This window comes from Pangasianodon hypophthalmus, chromosome 12 (genome assembly GCF_027358585.1).
Source record: "Pangasianodon hypophthalmus isolate fPanHyp1 chromosome 12, fPanHyp1.pri, whole genome shotgun sequence".
Classification (NCBI taxonomy): domain Eukaryota; kingdom Metazoa; phylum Chordata; class Actinopteri; order Siluriformes; family Pangasiidae; genus Pangasianodon; species Pangasianodon hypophthalmus.
The window spans coordinates 13,321,695-13,340,987 of NC_069721.1; the positions used below are offsets into that span (position 1 = coordinate 13,321,695).

At 40.6% G+C, this 19,293-nt stretch overlaps 1 protein-coding gene across 5 annotated transcripts in view; it reads left to right on the forward strand.

Annotated features, from left to right (window-relative positions):
* The window catches only part of vti1a (vesicle transport through interaction with t-SNAREs 1A), a 110,020-nt gene that overhangs the window by 54,518 nt on the left and 36,209 nt on the right, over positions 1–19,293 (forward strand). For 3 of the 5 annotated variants that reach the window (XM_053238387.1, XM_026915482.3, XM_026915483.3), the window contains 2 exons: positions 7,224–7,294; positions 12,367–12,428. In XM_053238387.1, the coding sequence (XP_053094362.1) occupies positions 7,224–7,294; positions 12,367–12,428 (133 nt within the window). Of the gene's footprint in view, positions 1–7,223; positions 7,295–12,366; positions 12,440–19,293 lie in introns of all 5 variants that reach the window. The other 2 variants (XM_026915485.3, XM_026915486.3) reach the window with 1 other exon arrangement.

Consider the following 19,293-nt stretch of genomic DNA (forward strand, 5'->3'; position numbering starts at 1 on the left):
GCTAGGTAATCACACTCTGCTCTGAAATCTATTAGGATTAATTTGGATGCTTCAGTAAGGCTGGTTGATTAAGTCTTGGCCGTTTGTAAAAGGACCTTGTGCAGTGCCACTTGGGCTGTATTGGATATGTTATTTGTTTTACATACTTAAGTCACAGTCCAGTTTGCCATATTTATTGTGCACAAATTGTGGACAAATAAATTGTTTTCTCATGTTACAGTTATATGAGACATGGACAATACCAGGCTATAAATTTGGACGCCAAGCAATAGTTTGACAGTTCTGAGATGAACTGTAAACACTGCAAATGCTGGAGTAATACATGTATTAAACAATTAGACACTAAGAAGTCAAATGCACAACAATGAACTGTGAAAATGTTTTAGTCAAGGCTACATTAAATAATTGTAATCTCAACCTTCGACTCTCTGTCTGCAGCCCATGGAGCAACTGAAATCTTTTGTACACTTTTCTGGTGACAAGCTTCAGAATCTTGTCAGATGTGCACTTTTGTGTATATGCATTTCTGTGCACTTGTTTCTCATTCTATCAACATGGAATCCTGTTTGTAAACATTGTTAATGAGTATTTAAATACTCATTAAGTGGTGAGTAAATGGGATAATCTGACATGTTTGGTGACAAGGTACAGGAAAAAGTCTGTAGTTTGTCATCTTCTTGGCCATGATAATTGGCAAAATGAACCAAAATGAAAATGAGTTACTCGTGAATGCTAGAAGTCTGGCTTACGAGATTAAATAAGTAGTAATATGTAATTATGTAATATAGGAAGTTTGGGACTGTCCTTTAGATTGTTTGGTACTGGACTGGAAACTCAGGTGCTGTTTTATAAACAGTAGCAATGTAAAAAGGCTACAGTTGGAGTGATCAGACACTGATTCTGCCTGATACTGAGCTGAATGGTAACCCAGTGATGATCTGTGCTGATCTTTGTTCCCTGGTAAGTTTTGAATGCTGTTACACTGAGTTTATCATATGGTGCTGGTGAGAATGCTAAGAAGAAGGTAATACGCTGTGTTTCAAGTGGGTTTGTCAGCATTGAGAGAGAAGATGTCTTCTGCACATAAGCCTCTTTCTAATTTCTTCTGATGCCCACAAAAGCAGTGAAATTATATAAGCTACTATCTTCATGTTAAACATTCAAGGGTAAAGAAAGAATACAGGAAGGGGCTCATAATACAGCCCTGAGGCACTCCGCCATCTGTCTTAATCTGGCAGGTTGGAAGTCATGGAGAAAAAGGAAAGCGTTCACCCTCAACATATGAATTGATAGGATTTCTGTTATATTAGGTTTCTTTACTACAAATTCCAAGAATTGCTGCTTAACTGCATTTATATTCAGTGATGGTTATGTTTGTTTAACTTGTACTTATGTATTTGTGTTGAGTGATTTATCACTGTTAGAACAAGCCTTTAGCATGTCATTGCCACTAATTCGTCCTCATTTAGGACCTGGCTAAACAGCAGCTCTGTTTCATCAATGGCAATCCGCTTATTACCAGGGCAGCCAGGGATGAGGAAAAGGGAGAGGACAGAAGTGTTCATTTTTCCCCTCCTTCCAGCTTTAAACAAATAGTTCAATTACTGTGCACTCTCCTGCTGCTATGGTCATTCATACCCATTAAACCTGTGTCTTATCACCCATAAGAGAGCTTCACATCTCCATCTCCACCAATTGTCAGTAATCAGGCTCTTAAAGAAGCGGGTGAGCGGTGCTGTGTGTTGAGAGGGGAGGAGAGTCAGAGAGCGCATGATAAATGGTCTAACTTGAGTGACTGGCTAATAAAGATTTGTCTTAATCAGAAATGATTTGTCAGAACAGGAGCGTGGTAGGGTCAGAACTCAGGCAATGAATAAAACAGTGGCCAGCTGAGTGAAGAAAGCCTAGAGAAATGAGGCCTGATTGCCCAGCACTCTCTCCCGCGCACACACACACACACACACACACACACACACACACACACGCCTTTGTCCTCTCTCTCTTCTCTCTTTTTTCCTTACATTCTGTTGCTGTCCTTTACCTGATCCCCAGGGCAAATTCTTTGTTCAAATCTTAATGTTTCATATTTGTGTTGCTATTTATTGATACATTATGTCTGGAATGCCCACTAAGGTCACAAATAATTGAGACCAAAATGTAGCTTTTTAAACAGTGCAAACTTTGATTAAAGTGATATTCTGTCACCAGAAAGGGAATAACTCATCCAATAAAGACAAAGGGGTGTGTGTACATGTGCCAGAGGGTGTGTGAGAGGAGCTGCCTACTGTCAGGCTTATCTTTACTCTTCCCCTGGGCACTCTTCCTCTCATTTGGCTGTCCATGGATTGTGTCCATCTAGAGGTTTGTGTAGTAACCATCAAAAAGTGTCTGCAGCTCTATAATAAAGAGCAGAGCAGAGCCTGGGAGTGAGCGTATGTCAGGGCTTGTAGCCTTTCAGCTTTGGGAACTGACACAGGGCTTCAGACAACTCAGAGAGGACTTGCACTCAAACAGCTACTGTAAAATTGATTATGTGTCCAATTATACATGTCCACCGGGACATGGAGGGATGGAGGGATGGATGGATAGAGGGATGAGGCAACAGAGAAGTGGTGGCTCGTTCTTCCCTGTTGTGTTCTCCTCCTCTCCTCAATAGCTGGAAAAGTGGTATGAGAACAAGTGACATCCGGACCTCCAGGATGTCCACAGAGAATCAGTTCACTCTGGACAGACCTGGTCAGTCTACAGAAAGATGTACAGACTGCTACCCAGCTAGCCAGATGGAAAAAACGACAATGAGATAGAAAGACAACAACATGACAGAGCCATTAGAGATATTAGGCAGGAAAACGGATCAAACTGACTAGGAAGAAGTGATACAAACATGCATTAGTTGCATTACTTTTCCTGTTATCTATCATCATTGAATGAGAGCTGATTCAGACATTTCACCATCTGACTCAATATCCATTTGTACAAAATATAGATCTTTTAGTGTGCACATTTTCTGTTCCTGTAGGGCAGTAAGCAGATTAAGAGCTTAAATTAAAATCAGCCCTTCAGTAATGATGTTGCTATTGTAGATTTCAGTAATAGGCTTGTTAAATGGACCTTAGGGAGGAGGATCTTTAGCAGTAGCAAGGCTGTGAGAAAGCTTAGCATCAGGGTCACGTAAATTGCTAATAGGGCCTTAGACGGGAGAGGAATATTTTATAGCATTATGAGCAAAAAAAAAAAAAAAAAAAAAAATCATACTGGTGGGTACTGCTTTTTTTTTTCCCCTTCTGTTCTGCACAGACATGCTGTATCTGTAGGAACTGTCACAGTGTAATGATTCGTTTCCTTAAATATGTCTAAACTAAAAAAAAAAACCTTAAAATGTTATCTTTGTAGATATTAGACAAGGATTGGACATTTTTCACTTTGTGGTATTGATGTTAAGTTTATGTTGGCTAGCATATTGCATTTAATTTCCACAGGGCAGTGTGTCGTGTATAGCATAAGGGTTTTAGTCCCTAATGGCCACAGACATGGATGGACAGAGGGGGTGAAGAAGACTGGGGGAAATCAGGCTTGCTGTGCCAAGCTGCAGGGAGAGAATGGAAGTTATGTCTCATCCTCCTCCTCAATCTCTGTGTTTGTTTTTCTCCAGCCAAACTCAGCATCTGCTGCGCCTCCTGGCCTCGACCCAACCTGCAGAGCTCTCATTATAGTGAGAGAGAAGCATATAGGGAGACATATAGACTCCGACAAACAGATAATCAGAGAAGCAGAGGAAAAGAGAAAAGAGTGGACTAGTTGCAGAGAACTGCATCCTTGTCCCATGGGAGGTGGTGTGTACACAGCTAAATGTCCAGTAGGGAAGCTGGCGGTTAAACACGAGGGAGGGTTTAATGAGAACATCAATTTGTGCTCTCTTAACTAAAAGGAATATTTATGCTTTAGGTCCTGTTCTGGGCTGAGTGTAACAAGAGTCATTAATGTATTTTGGACTGTTTACACCACGGCAGGGCTACGGGGAGGACGTATCACTTTCAGACCATAGATTTCATAAGATCACTCATCGCTTGTACATTCTGTGCTCTGTCCTGCTGCTATAATTGCTTTTATTTTTATTTGTAGTAGGATGAAACACTGTACAGTCAACATAGTTTTCATAGGCTGTTTAAACATTTGCAATGAAATCAGCTACCTAGTTCAATTTGCTTTAGTAACATTGCCCCTTTTTTTTTTTATCAGTGATTTCCATTTCTTCAGCTTTCAGTTGCAGAACTGTAACTCATGTGAGTGTGTCTAATTTCAGTTAAAGGTTATAAAAGAGTGTTTGACCCCTAAGAAGGAGACCTTGACTCTACTCACTATATCATGATAAGTCTAGTGGAGCAAAAGTGGTGATCATACTAAAGCAGTTCCCATTCTTTTGTGCTTAATGTGTGTGCGTGTCCGTGTGTGTGCGCGCATGTGCATGTGTGTGCTTACATGCACACGTGTGCAGTCTGGTTCCATTGCTGTGTATTTTTCTATTTTCGGGGCCACCCTGAAGGAATTATTTTGTTTGTACTTTCTCTCCTTCAGGCCATGGGTCTCATCCATCATCGGTTGCAGCATCAGAGCGAGTGTCCTTTTTCACGAGTCTGACTATCAGAAATATTGCAGCATTCCTTTGAGCCCTGGGGGTCACTCTCATTTGTTTTAAGGCACTCTCTTGGACAGAGACTGATAGCAGAGCTTAATTTTCTTTACAGAAGCTTTCCGCCCTCGACCACAGCCGTTTATCTGCGGCTTGTTGACTGGCTGCTGTTATGATGGTTATTAATATTGCTCTTCCCTCTTTTAATCTGCCTATCGGTCACATATCTGTCTGGCTACTCTATCTAATCTGGATATCCTTCAATCTGTCTGCACTCAGAATAGAAATTAATGAAGGTGAAGACATATATACATGGCCACAGCTTCTCAATGCAACTACGTCCTCGACCTCTCTGGCTCTCATATATTTGTCTATATGAGTTGGTTCTAAGCAGGTAGATGCAGCCCTTTACATTGTGTGTCCTGAGCATGCACACGTGCTCTTTGAATGCTGCACCTGTGTAATGTAATCCAGTCATGAGTGTGTTGTTTACTTACAATTGTTTGGTGCATTTGAAAGGCTCACTTTGATCCTTGCAAAGATTCCTCACTTCTCTTTTCCCCCATCCTCCTCTCCAAACCGCTAATATCTACTCGCAGTGATTTTTTTTTTTCTGGATAAGAAGAAGAACGGGAGTGGGGTTTTGTTTATTGTTTTCCGTGACCCATGGGATGTGCACATGACAGTGACCGTTGAAGAGCTTGTCATATGCCTTGTACTACATGTTTACTAAGTGTGAGTAAATGGGCTTACATTGGTGACAGATGAGCAGCATTTTGAAGGAAAATGTTTCCTCAATATTGCATGTGCTGATTAGGTTCAGCCTCATGGTGCATGTTGGGATTATGGTAGAACTTGATATGCCCAGGGTTAGTGAACAGTATTCAAAGTGTTTACTGTCATTTTAGTTTGGGATTCCCAAGCATCTTGGTTCTGAGTTTTAATTAGGCTCCCTCCACTGGCCTTGAAGCATATCACAGCTAAAACTTTTGCCTCACAGCTCCAGTACATGAAGCAGATGTTAATAAGTAGAAATGCAACAGCTGCCTCCATCTAAGTTGAGTTTCACAGAAAAAAACGCCTTTACTTAGGATGTGAATGAAATGAAAGCATGTTAGCAGACTGATTGTGTGGCCGTGCAGAGAAGACTAGACTTATGGTACATAAGTCTCATATTTAGTTTGGACCTCATATTTAGTCTGCATAATAGCCATTTGAGTTTTCCGTTGTCCACAAACTGTAAGGCATTCGAGCATTTTAGATGTCTGACTGTGTGTTTCTTCACTTAGTATTGAGGATAAAGTGAACACGGCATTCCCGATTCTACAACTATTTTCACCACAAGAACCCAGGACATTTTTCAGGAAATCAAGTTTAGATCCATTTCCTCTGGAAGAACCAGGTCTGATTTTACATCCTGGGCCATGGTTCCCGCTTCAGTGTAGGTCCTTTTTACGAAATAAGAGCTACTTGGGTGGAGCTTGGCATACTGAACATTGCTGTATGGCCAACATTTACAGAATGATCAACATTCTTACCTAGTATCTTAAAAACATACAATTAGCTAACCTGTGATTATTAAAACTTGTTTTATATGAAAGTGGTGGTTTGGCTCGACTGGCCAAGCTCTTTTACTTTTGTTTTTATACAATTGGTGCAGCAAGTATGTGTGTGCCCAGCTGGTTTAAAAAGCTACATTATATTATAAAGCTATATTATATACACGCAACAAAGCAAACCTTTTCTCCATGTTCACTGTGTTCCTATACTTTTACCATGTTCTGAAATGTACACTATATGGCCAGAAGTTTGTGGACACCGGACCATCATATGTGGGTCTTCCCCAAACTGTTGCCACAAAGTTGGAAGCATACAGTTATATAGGAAATCTTTATATGCTGTAGCATTACCCTTGCCTGAAATTTCCCTTCACTGGAATTAAGGGGCCCAAATATGTTCCAGCATGACAATGCCCCTGTGCACAAAGCAAGCTCAGTGAGGACAAGGTCTGACTGAGGTTGAGGTTGACTGATTGAGGTTGGAGTGGAAGAACTCGAGTGGCCTGCATGGAGCCCTATCCTCAACCCCACTGAGCACCTTTGCGATGAACTGCGCCCCAGGCCTCATTTTCTGACATCAGTGCCTATCCTCACTAATGCGCTTGTGGCTGAATGAGCAAATCCACACAGCCATGCTCCCAGAATCATGGAGGTTATTATAACAGCAAAGGGGGACTAAATCTGCAATGGGATGTTCAACAAGCACATATGGGTGTGGTGATCAGGTGCCAACAAACTTTTGGCCATATATTGTGTTTATCCTTTATGCAGTTTGCATCATTTATTATTTTACATAATGATTATGGTCCCTGCAGAATCAAAATACAAAGTAGGCTCTGTGTACTCATTCAGGATAATTCTTTATCTCTTTGGTTGCTTAAAAAAGGTTCAGACAAGCATTCATTATACTAGGTACAATGTTATAACAGACAAGGGTCCTCAGTGAATTGTAATTAAACATGATGGGGAATATGGCTGATGGTCATGAACATATTGTAGGCTTCTCACACTCTTCCTGTTTTTGTCTTTTGCAGAGCAAATGGGCCAGGAGATTCTGTCCAATCTGCACAGTGACCGTGAGAAGATCCAGAGATCCAGAGACCGGGTGAGTTAAAACAAGCTAAAACAAGTTCAGTAACTGCAAGTGATTGCATGTAACTGCACTGGTTAAGTATCACACACTATCTTAGAAGACAAGTGCTCTCGGTGAGGTTCAGGGGGTTGGGTCATGGCTCCCTCCCTCTATCTCACTGTGCATTAACATAGTCTTGGCACTGCAGGGATCGATTGTATGTACAGCATGGATAATAGGTCATTTGATAAGGAGCACAGCGCTAATAAGATGTCTTTGTAGTTAGCATGTCCCATGCAGTAAATGACATGCATGATGCAAATGGTCATAGCTGTGAAGTGCAGCAAGGTCACATAGCGAGCATAACAGGAGTGTGTTCTTGGTATTTCCAAAGCCTCCCGTCTTCTGGGTAAATTGTAGATTGATACTGGCACAAAGTCTAACACTTTGGCTGAAAATAGTGCTTTAGGTAATGCTAACAGACTGACATTTAAGCTATGGGCTGTAAATTAGTAACTGTGCCTGTGAAGTCCTCACTGTACCAGTTTGGTATGGAGCTTGGCTAACACACTAATAATTTCCAAGAACATCAGAAAAGTATTCTGCTGCCCATCATACTGGCCAATGTTACAGCCTTAAATTCTTCCTTAAACCTTTGTATTTTCCTCATTCTCTCTCTGTCTCAATTTTTTCCCTCTTTTAAAAGTTTCCATTCTCTTGTTCTTTCCATATGGAAGTGTTGTGTCCCAACCCCCAGGTGGAGTGTGCTCAGTCAGGGGCCTTTCTGATGGCCCCTTATGAAGGATGCTTAAAGACCACAACATGGCAGTTGGGCTGCCAGCCCATTTCAAAGGAAATAAAACATTTCCTTTCAAAGGTCTGCTGTCTGTGGAGAATAGCCTTCCTTCCCTGGAGCCTCCACTGGCCTCTTACACTTTAAAGGCATTTTGTTGGGCAAAAAAATCAGTGGGAAAAGAAAATCACGACGTGAAAACATCAGACGTAAAGGGCTCCTCTTTGCATAAGAGTGCACATTAGAGAGATTGTAACAAATTTAGTGGATACCTGCAGACACACACCCCTGTTAAAATGGCCAGTTTTTGTGATGAATAAAATTAAAGCAAGATAAATCATGTCAGAACTTTTCCCACTTTCACTATGAAATTACAACACATAAAAATTGAGTGAAAAACAATCAGAAAATTTTTAAGGAAAAACAGGAAAAAGAAAAATAACCTTGTTGCACAAGTGTGCACATCCATTTATAATTGGGGGATGTGGCTGTCTTCAGAATGAACCAGTCACATTCAATCTCATGTTCAAAAGTAATTATCATATAGCTGTCATCAAGTAAATTATTCTGATTAACCCCAAATAAAGACCATATATTTCTTTAGGATTTTATTGACATCTTCTTGCCTTCATCTGACTGAGTGGTGTAATAAAATAAAAAGGTGCTCCAACAAAGTATTAGTTTAGGAGTGTGTACACATTTGCAACTAGGTTATTGTAAGTTTTTTATTTTTCTTTTTTTCCATATGCAAGTTTCAGTTGCACATCACAGAGAAAAGATCTGACATGATTTATCTTAGTTTCATTTTATTACTTCACAAAAATAACGCCATTTTACCAGAAGTGTGTAGACTTTTTATATCCATCGTATGCACACAGTCTCAGGAGATATACTAGTCTTGAATTGGTTTCAGAATATAGTGTCTTTTCTAGGTTCTGATTATATTAATTGATCTGATCCCTCATTGAGAACGTTATCTCAGACTACTGTCTGTGCCATGTCCCAAACCTACCCAAAACCAATTTTGTTTTTGTTCTTGTGCCTGGCACCAAGACCCACACACACACAGTGGTTACTAGAGAGCTAGAGCAGGAGAGTAAAGCGGAGAGGCACCCTGCTGTGTGTTAGGAGAGAGTAGGCGTTGTGCTGGGAGGGCCTCCTGCATCATATATCTGACTTCTCTTCCACAGCAGCATCAGCATTCCTAAATACACACGCACATATATTCACACTCATACACATTTCTCCAGAGAAATGGCAGTCTCACTTCTGTCACTCTCTGAGATTCACATAAAGTACTGAGAGAGGAGAACAGTGAGGGAGAGCAGGAGCAAGTGGAATGGCGAGATAAAAAAGAATTAGCCTCTGGATATTAGAAAGATAATCAAAGCTTAAACCACACCTTTATTCACTTGTCTATTGGGAGCAATTGAATATATTATGAATGTATGAACTTGTATCTATCTATCTATCTATCTATCTATGTACAGTTGCGGACAAAATTATTAGCCCCCCTACAAAATAGTCATTGTTTTAAAAGTATTTCAAAAGTGCTTTTAACCAGAGCAAAAAAAAATTAACACAGTTTTTTTTAGACATCCTAGTTTTATTTTGGATGCTTACATTATTTTATATTCCACACAGAAATGAAAATATTACACAAAACACAAAAACTACCAGGGTCAAAATTATTAGCCCCCCACATTCTAATAATCAATTGTGTATCCTTTTTGCTGGATAACTGCCTGCAGTCGTTTGTTGTAATCGTCAACAAGTCTCTGACACTTCATTTGAGGAATCCTGGCCCATTCTTCTTTGGCGAATCTCTCATGTTCCTCCAGATTCGATGGTTTTCTGGCATGGACATTTTTCTTTAGGTCACCCCACATATTTTCTATTGGATTTAAGTCAGGGCTTTGTGCAGGCCATTCGATGACATTCACCTTGTTCGTCTGGAGATAGTTCTTCACCAAGAGAGACGTATGTTTAGGATCGTTGTCATGTTGGAAGATGAAGCGACGACTCAGACCTAGTTTCACTGCTGACTGCTTAAGGTTTTCTTTCAAAATATCCACATTTTTTTCTTTATTCATGATCCCTTCCACCTTGACAAGATTTCCAGTTCCAGATGCACTGAAGCATCCCCACAGCATAATACTCCCACCACCGTGTTTCACTGTGGGGACGGTGTTCTTTGGGCTGAATGCCTCTCCCTTTTTTCTCCAAACGTAAGCAGTGTCTCTGTGGCCAAAGAGCTCTAGTTTAGTCTCATCAGACCATAAGACACGCTTCCAGTATGAATAATCTTTCTCCAGGTTGTCCTGAGCATACTTAAGTCTGGCTTGAAGGTGTCTTTTCTTCAACAGTGGAGTTTTTCTTGGTCTGCAACCTCGCAGTTCATTCCTGTGCAGAGCTCTAGTGAAGGTCTTCTTAGAGACTATGATTCCTGATGTGGCCAAGTCATTCGCCAGTGTCTTGGCAGTTGTTCTGGGGTCTTTAGACACATCTCTCACTAGTTTTCTTTCCAGTGTCTTTGAAATCTTTCGCTTCCTACCTCTGCCAGGCTTGTTCTGCACTGTGTGGCTTTCTTTGAATTTCCGGGTTATACCTCTCACTCTGGTTCTTGAGACTTGGAAACGCTTGGATAGCTTTGTATATCCTTCTCCTGTTTTATGTGCATCAATACTTCTTTGTCTCAAGTCCAAACTGATTTCCTTTGTTTTTGGCATGTTGCTTTCTCAAATGACAGCTCAATGACCCATACTGAGGCTTTTATACCTTAATTTAACTTAATTATTGAGTGAGATCACCTGTTTCACCTGATCACCTTTACGCACATCACCTGTGAAGGTAAAGGACTTAATAAATGGTTATTTCTTATAGGGGGCTAATAATAATGTCCCTGGTCATTTTAGCTTTTTCTTACATAACAATGTTTTGGTGTGCAAATATAAATATTTTGGTCCTTCTAATGAAAAATAGTATGTTCAGAAATGCTGTGTTAAAAATTCCTTGCTCTGTTAAATAGGTACTTGGGAATATCTTGAGGAAACTTAAAATTTCATAGGGGGTCTAATAATTTTGTCCTCAACTGTATCTATCTATCTATCTACCTATCTACCTATCTCTCTGTCTCCCTCCCACTCTCTATATATATATATATTATATATATATATTGTATGTACACATGTATATGCATTCACCGTCTACTTTATTGGGAACACCTGTACACCTGCACATTCATGCTGTGGGTAGAAGCGTCTTGCTGATAGGAGAGGTCAGAGGAAAATGGGCAGATTGGTTCAAGCTGCCAGGAAGGGTATAGGAACTCATATAATCACTCTTTACCCTAGGGTTAACCCACTGACTCACAGTTGAAGACTGGAGAAAGACCAGGTGATTTGTTTTCTAATCTTCAACTTTTCAGTTTCAGTGAGTCTGATGAGAATCTGATGTGGTCTTCAGCTGGTGTAGCTCATCCGCCTCAAGGTTTGATGTGTTGTGCATTCTGAGATGCTTTTCTGCTCACCACGTTTGTGAAGAGAGCTTATTTGAGTTACTATAGACTTCCTGTCAGCTCAAACTAGTCTGGTCATTCTCCTCTGATCTCTCTCGTCATCGAGGTGTTCCTGCAGACTCTCTGCACACAGGATGATTTTTTGTTTTTCGCACCATTCTATGTAAACTCTAAAGACTGTTGTGTGTGAAAATCCCAGGAGATCAGCAGTTCCTGAAATACTCAAACCAGCCCATCTAGCACAAACAACCATGCCACAGATAAAGTCACAGAGATCACACTTTTTTCCCATTCTCCATTTCTGATGTATGATCTGAACATTACCTGAAGCTCTTGACCTGTATCTGCATGATTTTATGCTGCTGTTGCACGATTGGCTGATTAGATAACTGCATGAATGTGCTGGTGTACAGGTGTTCCTAACAAAGTGGACGGTATATAGTATGACGGTATACAGTATATATATGTCTTTCTGTGTCCGTCTCTGTGTCCGTCTCTGTGTCCGTCTCTGTGTCCGTCTCTCTGTGTCCGTCTCTGTGTCTGTGTCTCTTTATCTGTCTGTCTCTACCTATATCTGTTTAGTGGCAGTGACAATCGGTTAATGCTTAATAAATTTTTTACTTACAGTATCTGTTGGCATGTCATGCAGAAATAGTTTGTCTTAAGAACCATAATTCATATACTTTCTGAACATGGGTTTTGTTCTTCTGTATTTTTTGTGTCTTCTTGTCCTCTCAGCCCAAGTGTTTGAGATTTTAGTGGCACATATATGGACTCTTTTCTTTTTCTTTCTAGTTGAGAGAGACTGATGCGAACTTGGGCAAGAGCTCCCGTATCCTGTCGGGCATGCTGAGAAGGTAAGAGGAAGGTAGGGACCTCGTTTCTGCTGCCCCTTTTTGGATGTGTGTGGACTACTGGTGTTGTGCTATCAGGTGCATGAGATCACACACATGCATGTATGTACACAAACACACTCCAGGTGAGCCTGTGTGAATAAAAGGAAACAGTTTAGGACCAGAGTACCACAGAGAAAGCTCTAGCACTTTTGCCTGTATGAAAATGATCTTGAAATATTTACCTATTTGCTTTAGCAGCCTGGCAGTCTGGCTCCCTAGTGTCTGCTTCACATTTCCACGTTATATTGTCCCGGTATGATACTTCTTGAATAATCAAGACAATATGCAAATACTCTTTTTTTAAATTTTATTTCAGCTGTTCTTTCATAAACACAGTTATATACTATCTCTCTCACATCTCTCTCTCACTGGCTCGCTTTTTTCACCCTCACACAGACACACACACACGCTCACACACACACAGAAGCAAGCACGCTCACACAGAATTTACTCATCTGTCACATCTCCATTTTATAAAGTGCCTTTGCACTTGTCCCTGAACCGTGACGGCAAGGTTTTGTTTCTTTTTTCTTTTTTGATTAAGAGTAATATGTAAATGACACCAGCTAAATTTAAAATCCTGGGGCCAGGAAGGAAGTGCCAATTGAAATAGATGCTTCAGTGGTTGTAGACAATCAGGGCCGGCACACAGAGAGAGATAGAGTGAGAGAGAGAGAGAGAGAGAGAGAGAGAGAGGGAGGTTGTCGGGGACGTAGACTGTAACCAATATTTCTGCATATGTCTCCATTTTGTCAAGTCTCATTAGAGAGGCTACGGCTGCCTGGTGTCACAGGAGCTGTCCAGAAATCATTCATCATCCCCCCTGCCTCCCTCCGCCACCCCTCCCTCGCCCCCTCCTTCCATCCCACCCCAGCGCTAAGTAAATAACACCACTTATTTCAATATTATCATATTAATGTTAAAGTTCAGCTGTCACCTAATGGGAAGACTTAATCAGACATAGCATTTAAGAAATGTAGTGGCGCAGCGTGGCTGCCGGCTCAGGCCAGCTCAAATAAGGATTTATGAGCTTTTTGCCACACGCTGCCATGCTTGTGCCTGCTTCCTTTCTGCATGACGGCCTTGTGCGCCTTTTTCCCTCTCGTGGCTCTCTGAAAGCAAGCAAATTAAGCGCTCATTCTTTAAACCTGCACTGCTATTCAATGTCATTTATAGTTGGGAGGAATGAGGAAACACACATGCACGCACACACACACACACATTTCACCCTCTCACTGCAGACTTCCTAAATGTCTGTGCGTTTGATGAATATAATGTTGTTTTTTCCCAATTGCTGTAATTTACCTGCATAGCAGAGCATCCATTTTCAAACCTGGTGTAATTCATACCGTGTATTACCATGCAAAGGTGATATTTTGTGTTAAAACAAGGAAAGGAGTGAACTCCACTCCACTGCTACTACAAACTCTGATGTTCTGGAGATTCCACACACAAACTCACTCACACACTCCAGGATTTGTTTGTCACGAGGAGGTTTCGCGAGGCACTGCTGTGCGACAAGGACAACGTTACCGTTCCGTGATAAAAAGTTGTAAATATTGTTATAAGATGGAGCCAGAGAGGGCCACGCAAGTCCACATGTTTACCTTTCTGAAGAGGCATGTGTACATGTCTCCATACACTCGAGCTCCTCTTTCAATAGCATACTAACCAAAGCAAAAGAGCCATTTGTGCATCGTGGGCCTGCACACATTCCTATTCCTCCACAAGGTTAAAGATAGTCAAGGAGATGGGACGTGTGCTGTCCTCCTCCTTCTCAGAGACTTCTCATAGATTCTCTGTTTAGAACACTTACACTGCATCAAACAGGAAGCATGTATCCCAAAAGGCTCAGGGTTTAATAGGGACACAACCCAAATACTTTGCACTAATAGTGTGGCCTGTAATCAAAGGCATTAATGCCAGCAGGGGGAAAGCAGAGCTTCTGTCTTGCTCTTCTTCCTTCTCCTCTTCTCCGTCACGGCTGTGTTGGGCTGTGTTAGACACCCCCCCCACACACACACACACCCCCACACCCCCACACCCCCCCCACACCCACACCGCTCAATGTAAATTATTCATTTGAGCATCGCAACTCCTGAGGGTTTTAATTATATTGTCATGGTCACAGTCATCCCATTAACTTTTAATGCTAATGCCTGCTTATAGAAATCATAATATCATTAAAGAGTAATCATATCAATTAAAACATTTGCCTTGATGGTTGATGGTTTAATGCCCAGTTGCTCAATTCAATCAGTGCTTCAAAGAAATCGGAGAAGACTATGAGGAGCAGAAATACGCTGTGGAACCTGATTAAATGTAATCTTGGACTACATATCTTTCAGTGTCTTGGAATGATTTACATTGCAAGTGAGGATTCTACACTAAAACATGTAGTGAGTTTGAAGAAGTTTGTTGACAAAAGTTGATTGTCTTGCCCATTTAGACATATTTCAGTCTAGTGGATCTCTGTCTTTATAACATTCTCAAGTCATCATTCTACCTGTATGTTTTTCCTCACATGGTTTCATTCTGAGAATATTGCGAGATAGCAAAATGACAGCAGTGTTGAACGTCTGCAGAGAGACTCATCCCAGCCATCACACACACACAGTCTGTTTTGTCTCATGCAAAAATTTTAAAAAATGCACAAAATGAGAGCAAAGGCCTCTCAGAGAGAGTGAAAGAAATAGATATGGAGAGAGAGAGTGAGAGAGAGAGGCCACAGTGTGCTCAGTGCCCAGCTCCTCCACTCTGAGCGGTCAGCAGGGGATCGTGCCAAGCCAGAGCCTGATAGAACATGCAGGTGGTCGAGTCTGTCGCCAGCCCAGATCAAAAAGTCAAACCCCTGGGTGGACCTCCCTTTGAAATGGGAATGGGCCAGAGATATCAGACAGAAAACATAAGCAAGCCCCGCACCGCAAAAGAGCTCCATATTCATGCTCTGGCTTACAGCAGCCAGGCCACAGTCTTCAGAGAAGCCTGCAGCCCGACTGGACGCTGATTAAGAGATCAGCGTGTGTGTGTGTGTGTGTGTGTGTGTGTGTGTGTGTGTGTGTGTGTATTTAGGTCTGTCCATCACCTTCATAGGTGAGCACTAACATACCACAATTACTCTGTCACATTTTACTAAAGTTACCTTTACTTTGTTATATTCAGTTGTGTTCCTCGTGCTATATTTTTGTTCTGTGGCTTGATCCCAGTGGTGTTCAATTGGGCATGAAGTGCACTACATGAGTTCTAGAGCACAAGTGTACCACTTGTAGAGAGCATACTATATGTAGCAATGCCCAAAATTGGACTTCAGCCTAACTGTACTTCAGGAGTGAATAATTTTGCTCCCTCAGGATTTTATTTGCTTTAAAAACAGCATAGTGCCAATGCTAATGTCTGCTCTGTCTATGACAGTATATATTATAGGCTCATTGTATTAGAATGCATTCAAATCCAAATTCATTTTTCAAAGTTAGTCTGGGTATCCAGATAGTTGATCAGATAGAACAGAAGATACGAGTCAGTTTGGTATTCATAAATGTACAGTGAACGATCTTGATCTTGTCATTATAATCATTATCAGCATCACTGTTTGTTCTGAAATGTAAATCTAAATTTGTCTAACAACTATTTTTCACTAGATATTTTCTGATTCTTACTGAAGTAGTACTTTCACTTGTGTCATTTTTGAAGGAACAGTACTCTAACTTGAGTAAGACATTCTGTAACACATTCTGTTGTGTTACAGGTATGTACAACAAGAATATTTCTACTACATTGCATATTATAGGTTTATTTATATTTTTATCTATATTTTTAACCAATCTATCTTGCACAGATAAGCACAGCTTTATAATCAGCTATCTCTCACATTTGAATCTTAGAATTAATTGCACAAATAGTTTTATTTGCTTCCAGGTCCTGGGTGATGTGGCTGTGGGACTGAATGTGGTGTTTGTGAGCGTTCTTGCTGTCACCTTTGCTCCACTCTGATTTCTCTCCCTCATCTTGTATCTCAGTGTGGTGAGAATAATTGTAGTTAAGGCTTGATGACAGAACGGGAAGGTGGGTGGAGAAAGGCCTGTTTGAAAACTTGTGTGCGACTCTGTTCTTGTGTTTGCCAGTCCCATTAAACAGACATTTGCAGACAATGTCAAGAGAAAGAAGATCAAAGAGAGCACCCCAGAAAAAGCATCTACTGTGGGGGAGCTCTGATGTCCTGAAGATCTCCAAATTTAGACTTCCACACTGTTGGCTTGCAGTCTCTCTCCCAGCCTGGAATATTAACTATCAGCTATGTAGGTCATATAATTAATGGGATTCAGGAGCAGCAGTGGGCTGTTTGGGGATGCAAATGGAGGGAGTCATGGGGGCCCTCTTGAAGTCTTGTTGTGAAGTCGAACAAAAAGATTTGATATTATTTCTAATTGGAGCTGAAAGATATAACAAATTATAGTTCAGCATGTGCTTTCCCTTCACTCTTATTCTTTTTATTCTTTTATTTATTTGATTTTCCCCCTCTTTCTGAGAAGTGATGGGAAAAATCTTGTTACCAGACTAGAGCCAAGGGAAGGAGGAGTCTGGCTGAGTGGCAGGGGCAAGGCTTCTCTTCTTCCACATACACACACAGACACAGGGCTTTGCTTTCTAAGCCTTTTCAGAATTGTAAACGTATGTAGTATTTGATCTGGTCGTGTGTGTAGGCCAGCCATCAGAACTTCAGCTCTTTGAGCTCCATAAATGTAAATGTTGAGGTTAGAAGAATACTCTGCTTTTGCAAGGGGTCTCTACACTACAAATAGGTTATGCAAAACCTGGAATTTGCAGTATGCATTTTAGGAAAACCAGAAGTGGTTTCTGGTAAAAGAAGAATGCATTTGTCTAATGATTCTTTACACAGGTCACTTGTATACTCAGTATAACCACTTTACTGGTTACTATGATTCTAACTGACATTTAAATTTGAATTTCCATGTATTTATTTGGCATAAGCTTTTATCTGAAAGTAAGCTACAGTCAATACATCTAGCTCTACAAGTGGTACAATACTAAGGATCCACCGGCTACTTAAACTTTTTTGGGCCTTGGACTATAAGACTAGAGGGATGACGCTAGGGAGTTGTGGTGTTCTTGTGTTTTACTCATATGAGGAGTCAAACAAGCCAAAGAACTGAGTTTGTTTCTGCAATCATGCAAATTAAAAAATTGCAGAAATTTATTCGGCTCCTGAACTTGTACTGTGGCTACAGTTCCTGCTTCACTCAAGTTCATAATTGGTCTGAACCAGATGCCATGTGCAGCTTTCTGACAAGCTTTCTGTCTAATGTGACTGTGTAAAGCTAAGGAACTGTCTTTCAAAACGATGATTTTTTAAAAAAAATTTTTTTTTTTTTTTTTTCTTTTTTTTTTTTCCCGCGACCAGAATGTACTAGGAAGCTAAGGCGCAGTGCTGCTGTGAGTCAAAATCGGTCTTTTTCATTATAATATCTGTATGGTTTTTGAGGAAAATCAGGCTACTGGAGCAAACCACTGATGATAGAAGAAAAAACTAACAGTGAACCTATTATTCGTATCTGTTCATTCAGTACAATGTACTCATATTCAGTTACATCCCTACTCTACATATACTCAGTATGGCTGACATGATCCTTGCAGCCTTTTGTCAGGTTAATAAACAGTCATAATGGAGGATTCAGAGTGACACGAGTCATAGCATGTTTTATGTGCCTTCATCGTGGTGACTCTGTATAGCTTGTAAGGGCTTACAGCAGCTTTTTTCAGTCTGTTGCTGTTTTTTCTTGTAGCGAAGGCTACCAAAAGCAGCAGAGCAACAATCTATAATCAAATATCTATTCTGTGGACAAATGTAAAGTAGTCATTTGTGGCCATGCAGTTTTGTGTGTGTGTGTGTGTGTGTATGTGTATGTGTGTGTGTGCACATGTGTGCGCATTTGTGTGTCTCTAAATGTGTGAGCAGGTGCATCTCCAGTTTCTTGTGTGCTTTGAGACGGGCCAGGCTTTTTAGACTGTGGGGTGTTTAGTACTCTTTTGGAATGTGGCCTGTCAGGTTTATTTTAGACAGCAGAAATGTAGAGCATCTCGAGTCTCACATCATTTCACTCATAGTGTCTGGAGCTGACATACGCCACCAGTCGGCTGCCTCCAAACAAGCTGTGCCAATTTCGCCTTTGACCTTTGTCAGACTCTATTGGTTCTCTTCATAGGAAGCCAGAGATTGTAAGAAACATACTGCAAAAACTTTCTCAGAGTACTTAATTATAGACTTCAAGTATCTGTACTTGACTTGAGTTTTTCTGTCATTTAAGACTTTTACTCAGTACATTTCAAAAGAAAACTGGTCAGACACCAAAATTCCAAAAAAAAAACAAACAAACAACAAAAACTGTAGACTAGATCACTTAACATTAAGTAAGTTGAGTTTTTCCTCAGATCTAAAAATAACAGGTAAGTGATATATCTCTCATTAGCTACACTGTGTGTTTGCTTAAGGTATTTGTATCACTTTAGCTAGACTAGCAGACTATGCCAAATACATAAAGGTTGACAGGTGTGTTAATGCAATATAATCAGAGTAAACGTCACTGGCTGTCATGGCAGTGTAATATTATATAGAAACAATAAAATCTTTACGCCATACAAGCCTACGTCAAAATTATGAAGCTAGGTAACATTTTAGAGGTTAGGGAAATAGCAGTTGTTGGTTAATGTTTGCACGAGTCTTGGTCCCTTGGCTAAAATTGCACTAATTTGTGGTCAATAAGCAAAATTAGTGTGGTACTTGAGATGCAGGCTTTTCTTTCATTTTCAT